The sequence below is a fragment of the Thamnophis sirtalis genome, unplaced genomic scaffold, assembly GCF_051295495.1.
Source record: "Thamnophis sirtalis isolate CommonGarterSnake01/CBP01778 unplaced genomic scaffold, rThaSir2_p1.2 scaffold_8, whole genome shotgun sequence".
Taxonomy (NCBI): Eukaryota; Metazoa; Chordata; class Lepidosauria; order Squamata; family Natricidae; genus Thamnophis; species Thamnophis sirtalis.
The window spans coordinates 34,888,610-34,909,145 of NW_028261388.1; the positions used below are offsets into that span (position 1 = coordinate 34,888,610).

Genomic DNA, 20,536 nt, shown 5'->3' on the forward strand with positions numbered 1-20,536 from the left:
CAGCCAAAGCACATTGAATTCATTACCTCAAATAGCTCCCTGAATAGCTCCAAAGCAAGATTTGAACACTTTTCAGATACTTCTAGTGGCTGGTTTGACCAATGTACTAAAACAATAGATGAGTCAGAATTCTTAGCACGAGTTGCAAGTCTTGTGCTTGCAGAGACTGCTACAATTGGTTCCAGTACTGCTTGACATACAATATGACGGAGTTGTGTCACTGAACAAAATGCAAGTAGCAATTCTAATATCTGAAAAACACAAGAATTATTAGAATAACATTCTTTACACTAATATTTACAATTTCAGATTTATGATGCAAAGCTTTATTGTTGAATCACACTAAAAATTGTTCATTTCATTCACTATATCAGACCTGGAAGTCATTTTTTTACTTTTTGGATTTCAGGCCTGCCACACTTTCTACTGTAGGAAAAGGGGAGGGGGGATTATACAGAGTATGGGTGATCTGTAGCCATAACAACATTTTTTTCTCAGAAAGTCACGGTCGCTTTGTCCCTGCACCTGGACGGATGTGGATGGGAGGAATCTTTCTATGTGATAAAATTATGGGTGTTGAGGCAGGATCTTGGATGTTGAGGCAGGATCTTGACCTTTCAACTGCGTGGGAAAACCTGGAAGCTTTCAGATTTGGGTTTTCCCAGATGTGCCAACATGACATCTCTAATAAAGTGGAACTTTGAGGAAACTCAAGCCTCGGAGTTTTCTTTCGTTGCGGATGTTTCTTGGAACCCTGACACAGTATTTTAAGCATTGCAGCATTGATGTTTGATTTTTTTTTTTAAATTAGCAAACTATCTCTTCAAGAAGTTTTAGTTTATCCCAGGACATAACATAGCATTAATCATTTTGGATTGCATCTTGATTATGCAAAGATCGAGAAGATGCTATGTGAGCAAATGAATCTGCGAAAGTGTGACAAATAACAAACAGGCTCTTAGGGTATTGTGGTCTGTAAGAAAAAGTTGATAGTTTTCCTACTATCTACATTTTCAGTTGTTTTTTTAAAAAATCAGAAAGAAGAGCAAAGTAATAGACATGAACAGTCTAGGACAGTCACACAGAACCACAAAACGGCTGATATAGATCACAGGCACAGAAAATGAAACAGATAGGAAAGGGCACAAAGAGGCACAGAAACACATACTGTCACACAGAGGGTCAGAATCAGGACAGAAAGTCTACACAAGCATACAAAGGGGAAGAATTACAAAGGGACATAGAAAAATAAACCACTATTTTCTTCTGGTATTCAATGACTGAAAATAACTCCTTTCCCTTATCAATACAAGGATGCTTTATTCCGAGAATCATTGATGCCTGACCCTTCCATAATCTCCATCCAACAAATTTTGTCAAGCAAAGATTTTGGTTGATGCGGTCAGTTTCTGTGAAATGGAACTGCTATTTGTATTGTAAAGGAACAATATGACCAAGCAGTTGAAGAAAAGAAGGGAGGATTACTAGAGGAAGAAGAAATATGCAATGAAAGATCCACCTGGAGCAAGTAGAATCAGCAAGGAAAATCTGCAGAGTGTATAACTGAGGACAGCACTGATGAGATAGAAAAGGAGCTAATTTAGGACAGTGAATAGAGAAGTGTGACAGGTATCCAAAGGAAAGCTATCTAGAAAAGCTGTCTAACATATTAAATTTTATAACTGGATGTACAAAGAACTGAAATAGTAGGAACTGAAAGGCAGCTATGTAAATAAATGTATACCCAAGTCTTGGAAAATCAATGATTCAAGTCTTAAGAAATATAAAATACGATTGATGAATGAGGTTAATTCATCAGAAAATATTGTTTGATCAAAGAATATTTTTTAAAAATCGAATGTTAATTCTTTGTGTGTGTTTGTCTAAACAACAGAGCTCTTTTTATGCAGTTCTTTTTTTATTTCAAGTTATAGCATGTTAGCATAGACAGGGGAGATGGTAAAGCTATATCATAGTTGAACTTTGGGGCGGAGGGAGAACACTCCTGGCAATCGCCTGGGCAGGTCCCAGCATGTTGTTGCCTGTTTCCTAGGGCTGAGACCATGAATGGTCCAAGGCCACTCCAGCTTGGCTTCATACCTAAGGCAGGACTAATAACTCGTGGTCTTCTTGTTTTTAGCTTGATGCCTTACCACCACACTAAGCTGGCTCTTTCATTGTTTTGTTTTGTTTTTTTATTTAATTTATTCTATCTATCTATCTATCTATCTATCTATCTATCTATCTATCTATCTATCTATCTATCTATCTTCTACAGTATCTATCAATCTATCATTTATTGATTTATCATTATCTATCTATCTATCTATCTATCTATCTATCTATCTATCTATCTATCTATCTATCTATCTATCTATCTATCTATCTATCTAAATTAGGAATTGCCCATCTCCATCAGAGAGCAACTCTGGGCAGTGTACAATTACAATATAAAAGCATATAGGTTATATACATTTATATTAGGAGAAAAACAGGATTAAAATAATTAAAATTAAAAAGACGAAGGGAGGCCTAACTAGCTCCATGGCTGCATGCTCCTGTATGAACCCCAAGAAAGACAGCAGAGCCAGGTCTTCAGATATTTCTGAAAAGCCAGGAGTGTGGGGTCCCAGAGAATGCTCCCAAAAGTGAAGAGAATAGTTGAACTATTTTTTAAAATATGAAATTGGGAACTTTAAGGAGAGGTTTAGTTTTATCAAGGCTTTATAAATGTATGTAAATGGAAAGAAACTTATTTTCCTGATGTTAAGGAATGGATGTAAGATATATTGTATATTTGTTATTAACTTTTGAAACATTTTATATTCTAAAAATGAGAAATAAAGTAATATGCTTCTACATGGTCTAGAGTTAACATTAATATTAATAGAGTTAAGATTAATGATTTAAGATTAATCTTAAATTGATATTACATGGTGTTTTTATTAGTTTATTTTTCCTCATTAATATTAAGCTTACTTTAATCATTTGAATTATGTAGATTGTGTAGATGTTATGTAGATTCACTGATGTAACTTTTATTATTGTGGTTTACTGCATTTCACCAATAATATAAAAGATTACTTCACACACACACACTATTGTGCACCTAGAAAGTACCTTTGCTGAAGAATCAGAATCTCTTCCATGAAGGAGGCCTATCACTTGATTAAGACAAGATGTAAAATGTTCATACCTATAGTTTGAAGAAAAAAAGAAGTTTAAAAATTTGAAATTATGAATATTTTGATAAGCAAAAATAAAAATTACTCGATAAGGGATTTAGCAAACACACACATTACTGTCTGTTTCTTGAACTTCTAGGCATGATACCAGCAGTTTTGTGATCCTGACCTGGATGCTTGGCAACTGACTCACACTTATAACAGTCAGAATCCTGTGGTCACATAATTACCATTTGCAACTTCATTGCTATTTTCCACAAGCAAAGTTAATGAGGAAACTGGCAGGCAAGGTTGTGTGTTATCTCCCCACCCCAAGACACCAACTATGAAATACAAGATTGCGTTCAAGAGTGTGCTTGCGCCAAAGCGTGCTCTTTCTAGCTTACATGCACTTGTGCAATGCAGAAGCCTCCTCTTCCAGCATGTACATAGTGGCATGTTGGATACATGCTTGTGGGTGGGTGGCATGATTCCTGAAGCAGCTTTTCCAGAACTGATAGCCCCTTAGGGGATTCCAGTAACAGAGAGCCTTACTTTGCTTTGCTCACATTAACAAAGCAAAAGAAAGCTTTTAGTTCCTGGGACTGTGCTTGCTGCAATCCCACAAGTGGCCGTCACTTTCAGAGTGGCTGCATTCAGGATCAGCTTGTGGCTACATGATAAGATCTCAGAAGGGTCCACTTGGAAAATGGCAGCCGCTTGAGAGATTGCTCTGTGCAGCCCAACAATGGAATGGCTTGCTTTGCTTTGCTAACGTGAGCTCTGAAACATTCCGTAGGACCAGATAAGTAAAGTAAATCAAACTACTTTACTGCTGCCATTTTCCAGCCAATCATTAGCTGTGAACTGTTGTGTTTCCCCGAAAAAAAGATCTATCCCAAAATAAGCCCTAAGTTGATTTTTTTTAAAACATGGTCCCAATACAAGTCCTACCCCAAAACCAAGCATGTTCACATTTGGTAAACGAAAACCAATGCTGTATATTAATTTGTTAATGGTGTAGAATAAAAAAATATTTGAAATACTTATCAGCAAGATGAAAATTCTGAAAGGAGAATGATCCTAGCCCTGCAGCTGCAGTGTCAGGTTCCAAGTAATGCATCCCTCACAAATCGAACTCCGAGGCAACCCAGATGTCAAATCCCACAACCTGATCAATTCAGGCTTGACATGCAGCTTATTCTGTTACAGCTTTTTATGTAATTAAAACAAGGGACCCACATCTAAAATGGTGCATTTCACAATATACAATATTTTTAATTAAAATTTTAGAAAAAACTAGCTGTATAACCTGATTTAGCCCAATTATTGACATGTCCTGACAGAGAATGATTTCTTATTACCTTACATTAAATAGAAATTAAAGCTATAGGAAAGTACTATAGAATTTAATTCATATCTTAAGAACCAAAGAATCAAAGAAAAGATTGGAAGAATATAGCAAATGAAATCATTCAATAAGAACCAACTAGGACAAATGTTTACAAGAAATGTAAAATATATTTATATATAATTAGAGGGATGTAAAAAAATATTATTTATTATGTAAAGCCTACTTGGTAAGATAATCTGCAATCTTGGAATTCTTCAGGAGATCCATAAGCAGATCCACAGAATATTTTCTTGTTAGTGTTCCATCACCATTCACAAGGATATTAAATATTAACTGAAAAGTCTGGTGAATATTTCTGGAATGAAACAGCTAAACAAACAAAACTGATTTACAATCATATGAATTTTACATTACATAGCTCAAGTCAATTGAATTCAATGGAAGGAAGGGGCTATCAGATTTTTGGTCTTATGGAACTTCAAATTGTCTTACTTAGGAGTCTGTGAGTATCAAGCCCAATTTAGGACTCCGAATACTAGACATAGTTTTTTTTTCTTAGAATATATGAGATACCTACTGATTGTGGGTATTTGTATCAATACTTTGTCACAGGCAAATCCTTCTCATGTCTTTAGAACTTCCCATACTAAGACTCTCTTTAGGATAGAAGGACTTATTTAGTCAGCTAACCAGATCACACAATTTAAATCTCCAAGATTTCCTAAGGCTATTCCAAGGAATTTTCCAAAGGTGTGCCAGATAATGGGCTGGGTTGTCCGATCAACAGCAGCACTTGATAAGATTATTGTTAAGGGATATTGTTATTAGATTGTAATTTAAAAAAAAATGTTTCTTAAGGTAAGCTACTCAGAGCCATTGGAAATTATGTGATGTAGAAATTATAGTAAATAAAGGAATAGATATATAAATACTATGCAGAAGCTTCTTTTAAATTGAGTCAGGCTTACCTTTTCTCCAACTTCTTCATTTAATGTAAGACTTGATAATATTGAAAGTGCAAAAACAACCATTGTTAAACTACTGTGGGCCAAGAAACTGATCAGAGTGCGATAAAAACCTTTCACATTCGTCTAGTACAAAGAGAAAAAAAAATCCTTTAAAAATGCAATGAGATTAAAGTTGCAGCCTAATTCAGGGCATTATATGCACTACAATAATTTTCTTTTAGTTGAAAATGTACTCCTTAAAATCTTACAATTAAAATATCTAGTCAAAATGATTAAAAATGCAACAACAGGCTTTGTGGTTGTATATATAGGCATGCATGCAGATCTTGGTGTACTTGGTCTTTTCCCGTGTAAGATTGAGAGTATCTTGGCAACTCTCAATCTTACACGGGAAAAGACCCGAATACACCAAGACCTGCATACCTGTACCCATGAAGATCCACGAAAACACACACACACACACACACACACACACACCTAAATAATGCATAGGACATGACTGCCATATTTGTAAAATATTATGCTACCTACAATATACTGCACTGTAACATACATATCAATATTATATTACATTTACATTATAATTATAAAAAGATAACTTAATTAAGCAAATTATGTGGATAATTTTATTTAGGAACAAAACCTACAGACTTTGTAATCATAAGATATAACATTCAGCATTCATAACAGTAAACATGCTCATTTTTTTAGCATTAAGTGATCAACATTCTGAGATCTCTTAACTATGAAAAACTCAGTTTAAGCTTTGCTCAATTTCAATCATAGATCTTCAAAAACCAGGAAGACATATTTTAGTTTACACAATCATTTAAGCAAGTAAACACAATTGGAAATGTATTAGGAAACGTTAACTGTCTGTAAATGTATGGTCACAGATATCTACATTCCATTTAATTATAATGAATATGGATCTGATCCTTTCATAGTGGAACTACAGAATAATAGAATAAAAGTTGATTGAAAAAAGTAGAATCGCTTTAGATAAAATATCTCGTATTTTTGCACAATAAAAGTGAATGAGAAAAAACATCAAAATCGCACAAAAATAAAAGTTTGCAGATTAAATAAGCAATTGTGACCTTTTATGGACCAAAATTACTTTGATTTACAATTATTAAATTATGGAAATAATGTTTTAATAAATACTTCAATAAAGCAAATTTCTTACCAATGATTTGATATATGTTTGAACAGTGAGATTATGTCGACAAAGATTTGCCAAAAGTCCTAGGCATGGTATAGTTAACTCATCTTCTGTAGACTGTCTGAAGATTTTTAAAAAGTCATTAAATATTTTAAAATAATTCAATATTTACTAGTATTTACAGTTTAATCATTATTCATTCAGAAAATATTCACTTTGCTATACAATCTAGGGAACATTAATTAATTAACATTAATTAACATTAATAAATTAATATTAATTAATTAACATTAATTAATTAACATTAATGTAGAAAACATTAATGTAGAAAACATTAATTTTAGCATTTGTATCTATTAAGATACAAATCTATGTATATACTAAAATTAATGTTTTCTAGATTGTATAGCAAAGTGAATATTTTCTGAATTATTAAGCCTTATATAGCTGACTGTAAATGTTAGTGATTTAAGGCAACATTGAAGAAAAATACAAATTCAGCATTTAAACTATTCAAATTACTTTATTCACTTTATTAAGCAATAAAAAGAGAAAAATAGGGTGACTGACAGCTGGTTGAGAAGAGATTGCCTATAGTTAGGTGGTCAATAATAAAGTGCTAAAAATACTTGTAAATGCTCATAAATACCACCTCACTATGTGATACTTGGATGCATTGAATACTAGGAGACCTATTCTACTAAATGTTCAGGACAAACCACTTCTGCAATAACTATAGGCTTATATACCAGTGATGGTGAACCTTTTGTGGCTTGCATGCCAAAAGTGGTGGGAGTGCAGGGGGGTCATGTGCGGGCGTACCATACCCATAATGCTATGCATAAGACCCCAGCACGCATGCACGCACGACCAGTGTTCCCCATTTTTAGTGTGCTTTTTTCACCCTCCCCAGGCTCCAGAGGCTTTATAGGAGCCTGGGGAGGGCGAAAACAAAAAACTGGCCCTATGGGCAAACCAGAAGTTCAGGAACGGACTTCCGGTTTGCTCATAGTGCCGGATTTAGCCCTCCGGAACCTTCAGGGACCTTCAGGAGGCTTCCCTCATGGCTCCAGAGGGGAAAAAAATGACCCTACAAACAAACCGGAAGTAACACGCAGTTTATCCTTAGGGGCGGTTTTAGCCCTCCGGAGCATTCAGGAGCCTTCCCTGAAGGCTCCAGAGGGGGAAAAAAACAACCCTACGAGCAAACTGGAAGCCACTTCCGGTTTATTCGTAGGGGAGGTTTTAGCTCTCCAGGGAAGCCTCCTGAAGGCTCCGGAGGGCTAAAACCGGCTTTACGAGCAACCTGGAAGTGACTTCTGGTTTGCTCATAGGGTCGTTTTTTTGCACTCCAGTACCTTCAGAGAAGCCTTCTGAAGGCTCCAGAGGGCTAAAATCAGCCCTACAAGCAAACAGGAAGTACATTCCTGAACCTCTGGTTTCCCTGTAGGGCCAGTTTTTCGCTTCAAGGAAGTGTCCGGAGGGCAAAAAATGACCTCAAAAGAAAGCCAAAGTCAGCTGGCCAGTGCACACATGCGTGCTGGCCAGCTGACAGGGCAACGCCTTGTGTGCCCTGAAATGGCTCCGCATGCCACCTGTGGCACGCATGCCATAGGTTCGCCATCACGGTTATATACTAATGTTAAGGACAGCTGGCTTCTATTGTATATTCTATAGGATAATTGTTTGGGTTGTCCTATTATGTTATGCAGTAGCAGCTGACCAAACAAAAAGAGAGACATTCCTGTGGCATAGTCTCATAACTAGTAGAGACTCAAAACCTTCTTGGAATTTGTCTATGGAGATTCTGTCATCCAGGTCATGGTTGTCATAAATGCTTGAAACTCTCATGATGGGAATGGCAAGAATTTTAGCAATCAAGTATTATTCTAAAGCTTTAGGTAAGCTTTGTATGTTCAAAATCTTCATATGTGATAGAACCAGTGGTGGGTTGCAGGTGGTACGCCCCGGTATGGGTATACCAGAGCCAGCCCAGAGCACCGGATACCGTTCCAGTACTGTGGTCCGGAGGGCCCGCCTGCCCTTGCTTCTTACCGTCCTTTTACGTCTTCAGCGCTTCTGCGCATGTGCACAGCATGTACAGCACCTGCGTGACACTCAGCTGAGAAGCTGGAGCATTGCGGAGGCTTACAGAAGCTCCAAGACACACGCATGGGCTGCGCGCACTCATGTAGACGCCAGCAAGCCCGTTCCAACCATACCGGTTGGAACGGAATCCGCAACCCACCACTGGATAGACCACACTGATGGTAACCATGAGGAATGCTCAAAGAAAGCAGGGATTAATATACAAGGATAAAGTATCTTCCCTTTCTTGCACTAGTGTAGCAGGAACATCTCCAATTAGAAAGCCTAGTCTAAACTTCTAGAAAACAGTCCAATATGCCTCCAAATTTAAACTCAGTTGTCACATATTTCCATGCATCTCAAGACTGCATGGGTTAAGTTACACAGAATAACTGAACTGAAAATTCAGGGATATAAATGTGCCTACAACTGCAGATTTATTTAACAATTGCATTTAAGAAACTTACATGCGAAGAATTAGGAAAGAAATTAAGTCTTCAATATTAGCACTGGCTTGCAGTATTCTTGCATTGTAGGTCAGTTTCTGTAGCAGTTGAATACTCTGTTAAATCAAATCAATGAAAGTATAACTGTTTGCATTAGATTTATCTGCATTTATTTTTCAGATGCATAATCAGATAATATAATATATTATATTATTTGGTTTTAGAATTTAAATATTTTGTTTCCACCATGGATATTTTATTAAAATGTTTGTAATTGTTGTAAATGGCCAAGTGCCTTAAAATTGTGGTGGATATAATAAAATTATTCAATTGAAATGGTATTGAAATTATAACCTACTGATTGCACTTTTAGAAAAATCACTATTTAAACAAAACCAAAAAAAATATGAAATTTAATTATCAGAGGGCAATGTCAAACATTACAAAAACAAAGTCAGACCAAATATTCTTTCTTGATAAATCCACCTGTTTTCTTTCAACAGGTTTAGTCAATAAAATGGTGATCTGAGTAACGCTTAAAGAGAGATTTATTATCATTACTACTGTTGTCCTTTATTTTACATCTAAGTTAATGTAAAACTTTATGATATAGCTGATGGAGCATGCATTTCTTTTATTGGACAATAACATAGTCTAACATGGGTCCAGAGTTGTCATAAAATTCTTCTATTCAAATAGGAGAACATTTTATTCTTCCGGCTTTCAATGTTTTTCTTGGTTCAGGTCATCTCTTGGCTTCTTTATTAAATTTATATTTTTACAATTCAATATCTTGTAAACTGTCCAGCCAAATTTACAAGAGGAATACTTGCAGTTCCAAGATGCATCAAGATTATAGGCAGATGCAGTTACTGTGGGTGCCAGAGACTGTCTATTTCCTTAATCGCTGATTAAAATTGATTTTGTTTCATCTATGGGTCTGGCTTGATTGATTCTCAGAGATTGTTTTAAATCAACCTGGCTAACAAAAGCTATTAGCAAACTCCAGTCCTTAAGACTCTTTTGACTCTTTTAAAAGTCTATGTCCATTAGGATTGAAAATGTCAGGAGTTATCTTAAACAACGTATCTGGGATAGTGATTTTCACACCACTTTAAGCTTAGTATCTAATCTTACAGTTATACCCTAAATTCTTCTCAAATCGGCATGTGCCATCATCTTATATCTCTTCAGCCTGGTCTGAATTCTGAAATTACACGGGGCTTTCATCTTAACCAGGTTGAGGGCAGTTCTGCAGTTCTGTGTATAAAACATTCCTTTTCAGCAACATGATACCTGTGTAAATATGACACTATGAAAAGCCTAAGCTCCTTTGCTGTACTGGTAATCTCAAAAGATATAATTATATCTTCTTTTTTTAAAAGAAAAGGAGTCTGGTAGACAGTATGTTTCCTGGCATTACTTCTATCTGATCAGAATTCTGTCATATTTTCCAGGTTGCCCAATTTTGTGCTATTATTTGTTGCCCTATCTATGTACTGTCCTAGTTATAGTTAAAGTTTAGCACATTTTTTCCTGATTGCCACTGCTAAATGTACTACAGTTCTATAATAATGCATTTCATATCATTTCATTTATATATAGTTTTAAATTTTGTTAATAATAATTAAAGATCAATGCATTTTATTATTGCCATAATAAACATTGGTTGGATTGGAAGTAGCAGTTTTTAGATAAAAATATAAGAAGCAATCAAATTGTGCTTCTAAACTATATCAATTAAAAATTATATTTCTGATAGAAATTGTGTAAATACTAATATACATTATTCTGATTTTTCTAGTATTTGTATTTCAGCATAGTCTGAATGCTAATGAGACAGGATCTGGAAACAATTTACATAAAAGACCATTGGCTGCCAATATTTTAAATGTCAATAAATAAATAAATAAATAAATAATAACAATAAATAAATGTAATAATAATAATTTCTTACATATAAAGCATTACATTCTTACTTGCAATATTACTGGGTCAATAGGATTTGTAGAACTTCGAAGAATTACACTTACAAGGGCACCACACAGATTGTAAGCATTCTGAAGGGCTTCTCCGGTTTCATTATCTAGAATAAATGTATCATTAACACTGTAAGAAATATATTCAGAAAAACTGAAAAAAATTGGAAAAGCTTTCAGAAATGATAAGCCTCCACAAAATCATTTTTCTACTTTTCCATAACCAGTTCCATCCTCACCCTAGACATTGTACGTAGAAATATAGGTAGTCCTTGACATATGACCATTTGTTTAATGACCATTTAAAATTACTGTAGTGTAGAAAATGTGTCCTACAATCAGTACCCACACTTACAACTGACACAGTATCTCCGTGATTATATGATCAAAATTCAGGCACTTAGCAACTGACATGTATTTATGGAGCTAGCAAAATCTTGGAGTCAAATAATTGCACCTTCCCAGGGCACGCAAAGTCAGTGGGGGAAACTGGATTAGCTTAGCAACTGAGCAAAAAAAGTTAATAAAATCAGGCACAACTCACTTACTCGCATCATTAGCAACAGAACTTCCAGTCCCAATTGTGGTTGTATATCAAAGACTATCTGTACGCATATATTCAAAATACAAACTAACTAAATTTAACAAACTGAAAACGTTTCAACTGTTTTTCTACCTCAGATTTTATATTTTGGAGATAATTCATTTCTGATGAGTCATAATAACTTGTTTATATATTCCACAATTTGTCATAGAAATAAATAAGGTTGTACAGAATATGTTACAAATAGTATATATCATGCTAGTTATCATTATTTTACTTTGTTATTATTTTTACAAGAATTAAACTATTCTGCTCCAAACCTGTGCAATAAATTATTTTTTTTAATCCTCATTCAAGGAAGTATGATTCTAATAACAAGTGAACTCCTCTTTAATTAAAAATGTAATAGGACACACAGCCTATTTGAAAAAGAAAGAAATCAGAGCCATCAATAAGATTATGTCACATATATTCCCAGCTATAAAATAACTTATAAGTGCATCTCAAATACATTTAAAACTTACCTAACTGAGAAAGCAAGCCTACAACATTCAAAGTTAATGGAGGGCTTAGATTTGGGTCCTCAATAAGTTCTACTAAGCAATTGAGGCATTCACTTGGTAAAATATGATTTGATGCAAACAATTTTGTCAATTTCAATCCTGAAATAACCTGGGGGGAAAAAAAGAAGTGCTAAAAAAAGACAATTAAAACTTCTAAGCTAATGGAAGATATAAATATATATAATGACCTTATTCAAGTGACAGAACCTGGTGTGTGAGAGCGCCATATGTATATACAGTATATATCAAACCTATACAATTACTAAGAAAAATTGTAAGGTTATGTCTATGAAGTGACAAGTCAAGTTCAACTTGAGACACTCTACTTTTTGTTTAATTTGCCAATTACTGGTATATTAACCTGTTGATATTTTTTTCTTATGTAGCAACATCATTGAAGCAATGTGTTTTAAAACTACAATAGGTTTATTAGATGCAAAGCACAATATGCAAAGATAAATCAATTAATCCCTATTATCAGATTTTTTTTGTCCTTGTCATCTGGAAAATAGGTGCCCAATTACCTTGAGGTAGGACGGGCTGTCTATACATTTTATAAATAAATAAGACAATATTATCCTCATCATTACATATTTTAAGAAATGTTCAACTATCAAACAACTATAGAAGATAGAACTTGCAAAACAGCTCTGTAGTAAACATATCTGTATCCCACTTGACTATCAGTTTATTAAGAAGTCAGCCTATGTATAACTGTGACCTTGTAGCTCTTCTGCACAGAGCAGTAAAGTACAAATATGCAGCTTGGAAACCGGCATAAAAATACGCTCAACTCAGACTGATCAGACTTTAGACTCATATTTTGCATTGACAGTGAAGCACTGGAAGCCTGGGGTAGAAGAAAGCTACAAGGGAAAACATCTCCCTTGATGCTACCTGCTGGAAGTAACATAGTTGTAATTCAACAAGTGGTACCAAGACACTATTCTCTCCTTCTTGTTTTTCTTACATAACTCATAGTATGAGAAGCAAAACAGAAAAGAGAGGATTTTTTTTCCTCTGTTCTTATTTCTTTTGCCATGGGTCACAACCATAAGCAAAGTGGATAAGAGAAGCAAGGGAAGTGGGTCTTGTCACCTTCCCCACAGAAGTACAGACCAGTTTCAGAAGTGTTATTTCTTATTAGAGGGAGGGAAGAAAGTAACACTCTCCCAACCCCACCTCTGTCACAGGTGCAGATTGCAGAGTCCCAGCACTACTACAACCAGTTAGTGGTTGATGTTTCTCCTCCCCCACTTGCAGTATGACTTATACCCCAACAAAAACATCTATCAAGAGACATTTGTTTAAACACATATGTGTTTTGATATCATTTATACCTATCCACTTTTGCTCTTTCAGGCACAATAGGGAGCAATTCTAAGGGAATTTTCACTCAAAGGTTTACCAAGGCATGGCTAAAAACGAACAGATGGACTTATCAGTCTTATATCATAGGTGGGACATCAATTATTTGGCTTGGAATCTTTGAGAAAGAATATTAATCAAATCATAAGAACTGTTTCCTGTATTCTATAATAAGTATTGCAAGGACTAAATATCTAGTTTCAGAGATTCCATAACCCATCTTTATTTCCCTGGCTTAAATCCAAGCATTATTATTAGATTTTTACCTTGCCTTTGTATTTATTTTTATACTGGTCACTCAACGTGGAAAACATGCCCAATGTTCCTATCTCCTATTTTCAATCCTGTGAGTTGGGTTGGTCTGCTACTGGTCTGAATTTTGTAAGGGACTTGACAAAGCCTGTTCTTGGTGGGTGTACAACTGACATTCCTGCAGTTAAGATCCCATAAGGTTATAGTGGAGATACAGAGACTAAAGAACCACTTCCATTCCCCTTCAGCAGGGAAAAGAAACTCCTCAGCCACTGTGGAGAGGAAGGGATCCCAGTTTCCCATTTTCTCTCCATGAGTTAACAGATTAACAGAGTTGGAAGGGACCTTGTAGGTCATCTAGTCCAAACATCAACCCCTCCCCCACTTAAGCAGGAGACCATACACCATTTCTGACAAATGGCTGTCCCGTTATCTTCTTGAGATTGGTTGGCAAGAAAAGTGAGAGCAATGGCTTTTTGGCACAAGGGGAAAAACACACACACACCACATGACTTTCCTATGGTCAAAAGATCAATGGCTGTAGCCCGATGCATGAATCACAGCCGCAGAGCTGGGCCACGTCCCCAAACCGATTTGGGGGTGGCGTCTTTGCCTGTTCCGGTAGGGGCTGACATGTGTCACTGCCAAAACGAAATGGCAGGGGTTGCCTACATAAAAGGTCGAGGATCAGTTGAGGACGGCGTCCTACATTCAGTTCTTCAACGATTACTGGCCGTCTTCGCGCCAGGAGCGACCAGGGCATAACATATTCGCCCTTCACCACTTCGTTTATATATGGATCTTCTTCCGCATATCTTTCAACAGTTCGCAAAAACGAGGCAGTACTGGGGGAATTGTCACGGAAAAACTTCGATAACGCTGAGGCAGCAGCGGGTCGGTTATTTGAACGCGCCTTCTTTCTCTACCTGTTTCTAGTACAAAATATCCGAAAGTAGAAGAGGGGGGCGGGAGCTTTGAACCGGGTGGTTTCTCACCTCTAAATTCCGCTGGAGCAGCGCTGCGTTGGGCTGGGTGCGGGCAGCTCGGTACTGAGAAGCCGCCAAGAGCAGAGACTTCATACACGCCGAGGCGTCCATGGCCTCACCACCCTCAGCACAAGTCGGCCAGAGACAGCGTCAGCCCTCACCTCGCCAAATTCAAACATTTGTATTTGGCGCCTTGGCCGCCATTTTGCCCCTGTAGCTCCAGTGAAGGAAACCCTCCGGAGTTGGGCGGAAGCCTCCGCCGCTCTAGGAAGCTCGTTTGCATGCTGGGAACCAACGAGAACTATCTCGGCTGGGTGGTTGTGTTCCCGTTGGGCTCGGAGGTCTACCTCATCCATCGTCTCCACCCGATGTAAACTCTGGCCAGGCGTACTTCAGGCCAGTGTGTGGGGTGGCTATTTTTGCTTTCAACCAATGGCTTTCGTAAGGTTCCGTCCGCGAAAATCCCACGGAAGTCAAAGAGAAACTGCGTCCGTTTCTCAAAGCGTGTTGGAGAGAAGGGTTTTGGGCAAAGGAGGGGTGATTAGACGAGGCGTTGTAAAATACAAGCAGGTAAGAATAGGAGGAGGGAAAATCCAGGCTGATTTTTTAGAAGTTTACTCTCGTTTTGAGAAGGAAAGGGTTGCGGTGTCTTTGACCTCGTTTTATTCTAAGTTCCCCTGAGATAGGATAGAGTAGAGATAGAATAGAATATAATTCTTTATTGGCCAAGTGTGATTGGACACACAAGGAATTTGTCTTTGATTCATATGCTCTCTGTACATAAAAGATAAGATACATTCGTCAAGAATTATAAGGTACAGCACTTAATGATAGTCATAGGGTACAAATAAGCAATGAGGAAACAATCTCAATGTAAATCGTAAGGATACAAGCAACAAAGTTACAGTTCTGCAGTCATAAGTGGGAGGAGATGGGTGATAGGAATGATGAGAAGACTAATAGTAATAGTAATGCAGCCTTAGTGAATAGACAATGGTGAGGGAATTATTTGTTCAACAGAGAGATGGCATTGGGGGTGGGTGGTGGGGGTGGACTGTTCTTGTGTCTAGTTGTCTTGGTGTGCAGTGATCTATAGCATCGTTTTGAGGATAGGAGTTGAAACAATTTATGTCAGGGATATGAGGGGTCTTTAAATCTTCCCTAAGGAAAAGTGACCAGCGTTTTCATCGAGGATTGAATAGGGAGAGAGAGAGGGATTTAGTCTTCTTCTTTTCTCATCTGGAAGTAAGTCCAGCCATGCTTGTATCTAAAAAGCTTTGCCAATCCATAAAAAAATGCAAGGCACCAAACAACAACCTCCCAAAAGATCCACGACCTTATAAACAGCAGAAATTCAGCATTGTTGAGCTGCATTGGTTGCATGGTTTTGCTGATGCAGTTTTTTGTGACAAGAAACATTACGGTATGGTAATTTACCAGATTATAATGGTAGTTTGTCATGGTGAAATTTAAAATTAAGGGAATAATAGTGTTGGAAGGCACCTTGGATGCTTTCTAGTCCAGGGGTCACCAACCTTTCGGACCTCCAGGACCACTAAATTCATAGTTTTAAATCCGGACCACTAATATGATCTGCCTAATCATGTGACTGGGTGGGTGTGGCCAACTCGATATCACTCACGTCAATGGGTGCTTCACCAGCCTCTACTTGCCCCTCCCCTTCCAGCCATTCCTCGCCTGGGCTCCTTAGGGCTCCAACAGGAAGCAGTTGTTGGAGCTAAGCAGCCACCATGAGAAAGAATTGGCAAACCAGCTGGCTCAGTTCAAATTGGATCTGACCAAGAAGGAGGCTCAGCAAAAGCACTGAGGACTATGAGCATAGGCTTTCCAACCAGCGGGAAGACCTGCAGGAGTGCAAGGCCAGGTACCAGTGCCTGGAGACTCAGTGGGCTGAGATGATCAGCCAGTTCCAGGCCATGATGCAGTCCCACTGGAACAAGGCCCTCTGGCTCTTTGCCTCCAGCAGCACTTCCCTCCAACTTTTGCCCAAAGCTCCACACCAGGAGGCTGAAGCAGACCGCAAGTCGGAATTTTTGCCCAACTCCAACCTGCACAAAAAGACCCAGAAGGGGGAGACTCTCTGCAGCAACACAAACGTTCATTGCGCATATCCAGCCCAAAGGCCATAGTTTGAGGACCCCTGATTTAGTGCAATATAAAAAATGCAAATAAATTTTCAGCGGACCACCAAAATTTTCTCACAGACCACAAGTGGTCCATAGAGCACCAGTGGGTGACCGCTACTGTTCTAGTCCAACCCCCTGCTCAGGCAGGTAACATTATTTTTAGTGGATCTTGTTCGTATTTTCCACACAAATACTATATGGATGCTGAGTCCATGGTATTGGAATTATGACTAATTCAATAGTTTATTAAATAACAGATGGTCATTTCTGCATGGTGTTGGTATGTTATTTCTGAAGTTTCTTCATTTAGAACAATTAAGTTCCTTATGATCTATACCCTGGAACTATCTATCCAAAAGGTTTTTATCTTGCCAGGGTTTTAAATCAGTTTACATCATCCTCTATAGCAGGGTGTCAAACTCACGTCTTCATGGTGGCGTCACATGAGGTATCAGGACTTCCCCCCCCCCCTTTGCTAAACCAGGCATGGGTGTGGCCAGCGTGTGACTTATCCGGCACACGGGGCAGGAGTTTTGAAAACCCTGCATTATACTATTAATATTATACATTTAAGACCACACCATCTTGTAAAAATGTATTGACAATTTAGCACCATAGACTACTTAGAGTAAGACAACATGGGCAGGAATTATGACTAACCCTAACTCCTAAACTGAAAGTGATCCCTTACTTTTAGCAAAATTATATAACAGATATGTTCAGTGTCTCTGTATGTAATGTGTGAAAATCAGTGTTCTGGTTGAATGAACACAGGTGATTCATCTTCAAAGAGTTCCACAAATCTGTTATAACACATACTTTTTCAGTTCTATATATGTTTCCAGACAACTTAATAAGACGGGTTATTGAGGATAGGGAAAACAACAATTACTGTACTACATGTGTCTTAATCAATATAATAAAATAAGCCAACAAAGATTTGTATGTGTTTCTGTGTATATGTCTTTATAATGATGAAATAATACTAGTTGGGAAATGGAACACACTGGCTAACAACTCTTTAGCTGAACTAAGTTTCAGATAGCCTATTGTTTACTGATGACATTGGAAACGACTCCAGCAGTCTTGCTGTTTTCCCCCCTCTTTTTTTCTTTTCCATTCTTTTCTAGTTGCCATACTTGTCATAACTGTAGTATAACTGTACTCGTGCCCTTGTGACCTCTAGGCTGGAGTACTGCAATGTGCTCTACATGGGGCTGCCCTTGAGGAGTATTCGGCGACTTCAGCTAGTCCAGAATGCAGCCGCGCGAGCGATTGTGGGTGCACCTCGCTTCACCCACATAACACCTATCCTCCGCGAGCTGCACTGGCTACCTGTCGATCTCCGGATACGCTTCAAGGTGCTACTTGTCACCCATAAAGCCCTCCATGGTAGTGGATCTGGGTACTTGAGAGATCGCCTATTGCCAATTACCTCCACACGACCTATTAGATCTCATCGATTAGGCCTCCTCCGAGTTCCATCTGCTGGTCAATGCCGACTGGCAACCACGCAGAGGAGAGCCTTCTCGGTGGTAGCTCCGACCCTATGGAACGATCTCCCCATGGAGATTCGTACCCTCACCACCCTCCAGACCTTCCGCACAGCCCTTAGAATCTGGCTATCCCGTCAGGCCTGGGGCTAAGATTGTAACCCACCCGAATGGTATGAATGTTGTGTTTTAATTATGTATTGTCTTATATGTAAAAAGTCTGTTTTCCCCCCTTTCCTTTTGGATTGTGAGCCGCCCTGAGTCCCCCCAGGGAAAAGGGCGGCATATAAATAAACTTCCAATTCCAATTCCAATATAAGGAACTATTTTGGTCCCACTTTGAGCAGTCTCTTTCAATCTAGAAATTTTTGAATGCTGAAATTTTTCATTTTGCCATTCAGACTGTTTGCAGAGTTTTGAAAGATCTAGCTATCCCCTCACTGCATCATTTGACACCTTTTTGTTTTAGCAAAATATGACAGAATGGCTGGATCTGTCGTGGTTGTAATTTATTTTTTATCCTCTCAGACTTCAACTCCATGTCTGTCTTTTTCATTTTTTCTCTCTAAATGAAAGGGAGATCCATGATAACAGGATCATTGTTACCATTATTTAGACAGATTTGGAATAGGGGCTTGCCACAAGTTTAAACAACAGGTCACTTTTTCATATGAATTTTCTGTCTCATCCTAGAGAGTTAGTAATTCCTGGTCAAATAGATTATATGATGAGTTAATTGAAGACCATCTCACAATTTAATTAAATAAGTGGTAGGTTGAAGATGATATCTGCCAGTGACGGGGAGGCAGAGCCTCACCACTGTCATCATGAAAAGGAAAAAAAAAATAAAAGGAAAAAGGCTGAGGTAGTTGCTGCCAGAATCACAGTGGATGACTCTGCTTAGTGCTTAACTGTTTAAAAAAGCCTCTAAAAAAGTGCCCTCTACAGGAGGAGGCGGGAGAACCATGTACCTCGTTTAGTCTGACTTTATGATCACTCGAGCAGAGTTAAGCAAGGGTTAAAAGCCAAAAAATTCCTTATATAGATAAGGAACATGATTCTTTGCCTCCTCCTGTAGAGGGCACTTTTTTAGAGGCTTTTTTAAACAGTTAAGCAGAGTCATCCGTTGGGACTCTGGCAGCAGCTAACCCAGCCTGACCTCAGCAGCTCTTGCCTTTTTCCTTTTATATTTTTACATGTTCATGATGGCAGGCAAGAGCAGAATTGAAATCCTCTGTGATTGTGAAACAGCTGGAAAAGGTGAGTGGGTGGGAGGAAGGGGGAGGAATTCAAAATTAATGTAATTTGTAAGTAATTTGTGTGTGTGTGTGTGTGTGTGTGTGTATGCGTGTTTGTTTCTTCACTCAGGGAAGGGGGTAGGAGAGGCAGGGAGGGCAGCCTGCCAGCTTTCTTTCTCTGTGTCGGGGCAGCCCACCAGCAGAGGCGGGTCTTTTACCCGCCTCTGTTGGCGGGCTGGCCCTTTCTTTTGCCACAAAAGAAAGAAAGCAGCTTTTGGCCACCCCACTGCTATGTCTGACATAGAGATGTCCCGCGGCTGCACCTGTCCCAAGCCCAGCCCTTCTCTCCGGCTCCTATGCAGAGTGGTGGCCGTTTGCCGTCTCTGCCGGCGGAGCATCCCGCCACGCCTGGCTTTTGCTTCCCACCCGGAGGGAGGATGGCTTGCCTGATAGGCAGCCTCTTGGGCTCTCAACTCGTGGCTTGGTTCCAGCGCCGCTGCGGGCTCTTCCCGTGAGGCAAGAAGGACCACCGAGCTCAGGCAGTAGGGAATGGCAGCCGGCCCCTGATTCCGCAGGACGTTCGCAACGGGCAGCGCCCGGGCTTCGGTCTGCTGGCTGACTGTGCCATCTGCAACGGCAGCCCCGGGGATAGGTGGAAGGTACCGCGTTCAATGGGGGGCAGGATGTGAGAGGAGCTGGAACTCAATTTACAGCCCCAAACCCAGACCGCCTCCTTCTCCTGTCCTAGATGTATAGTGTGTAACCTCGCTCAGTGGGACTT

General features: G+C 38.6%; 1 protein-coding gene across 1 annotated transcript in view; it reads right to left on the minus strand.

Moving 5' to 3' along the window:
• Positions 1–15,271, minus strand: part of CIP2A (cellular inhibitor of PP2A) — a 29,059-nt gene extending 13,788 nt beyond the window's left edge. The window contains exons 1-9 of the mRNA XM_087721434.1: positions 14,887–15,271; positions 12,233–12,380; positions 11,165–11,271; positions 9,207–9,301; positions 6,676–6,772; positions 5,487–5,609; positions 4,742–4,887; positions 3,121–3,196; positions 27–251 (exon numbers count right to left, since the gene is read on the minus strand). Coding sequence (XP_087577560.1) covers positions 27–251; positions 3,121–3,196; positions 4,742–4,887; positions 5,487–5,609; positions 6,676–6,772; positions 9,207–9,301; positions 11,165–11,271; positions 12,233–12,380; positions 14,887–14,988 — 1,119 coding nt within the window. The 5' untranslated portion in view covers positions 14,989–15,271. The remainder of the gene's footprint in view (positions 1–26; positions 252–3,120; positions 3,197–4,741; positions 4,888–5,486; positions 5,610–6,675; positions 6,773–9,206; positions 9,302–11,164; positions 11,272–12,232; positions 12,381–14,886) is intronic.
• Positions 15,272–20,536: the final 5,265 nt, after the last annotated feature.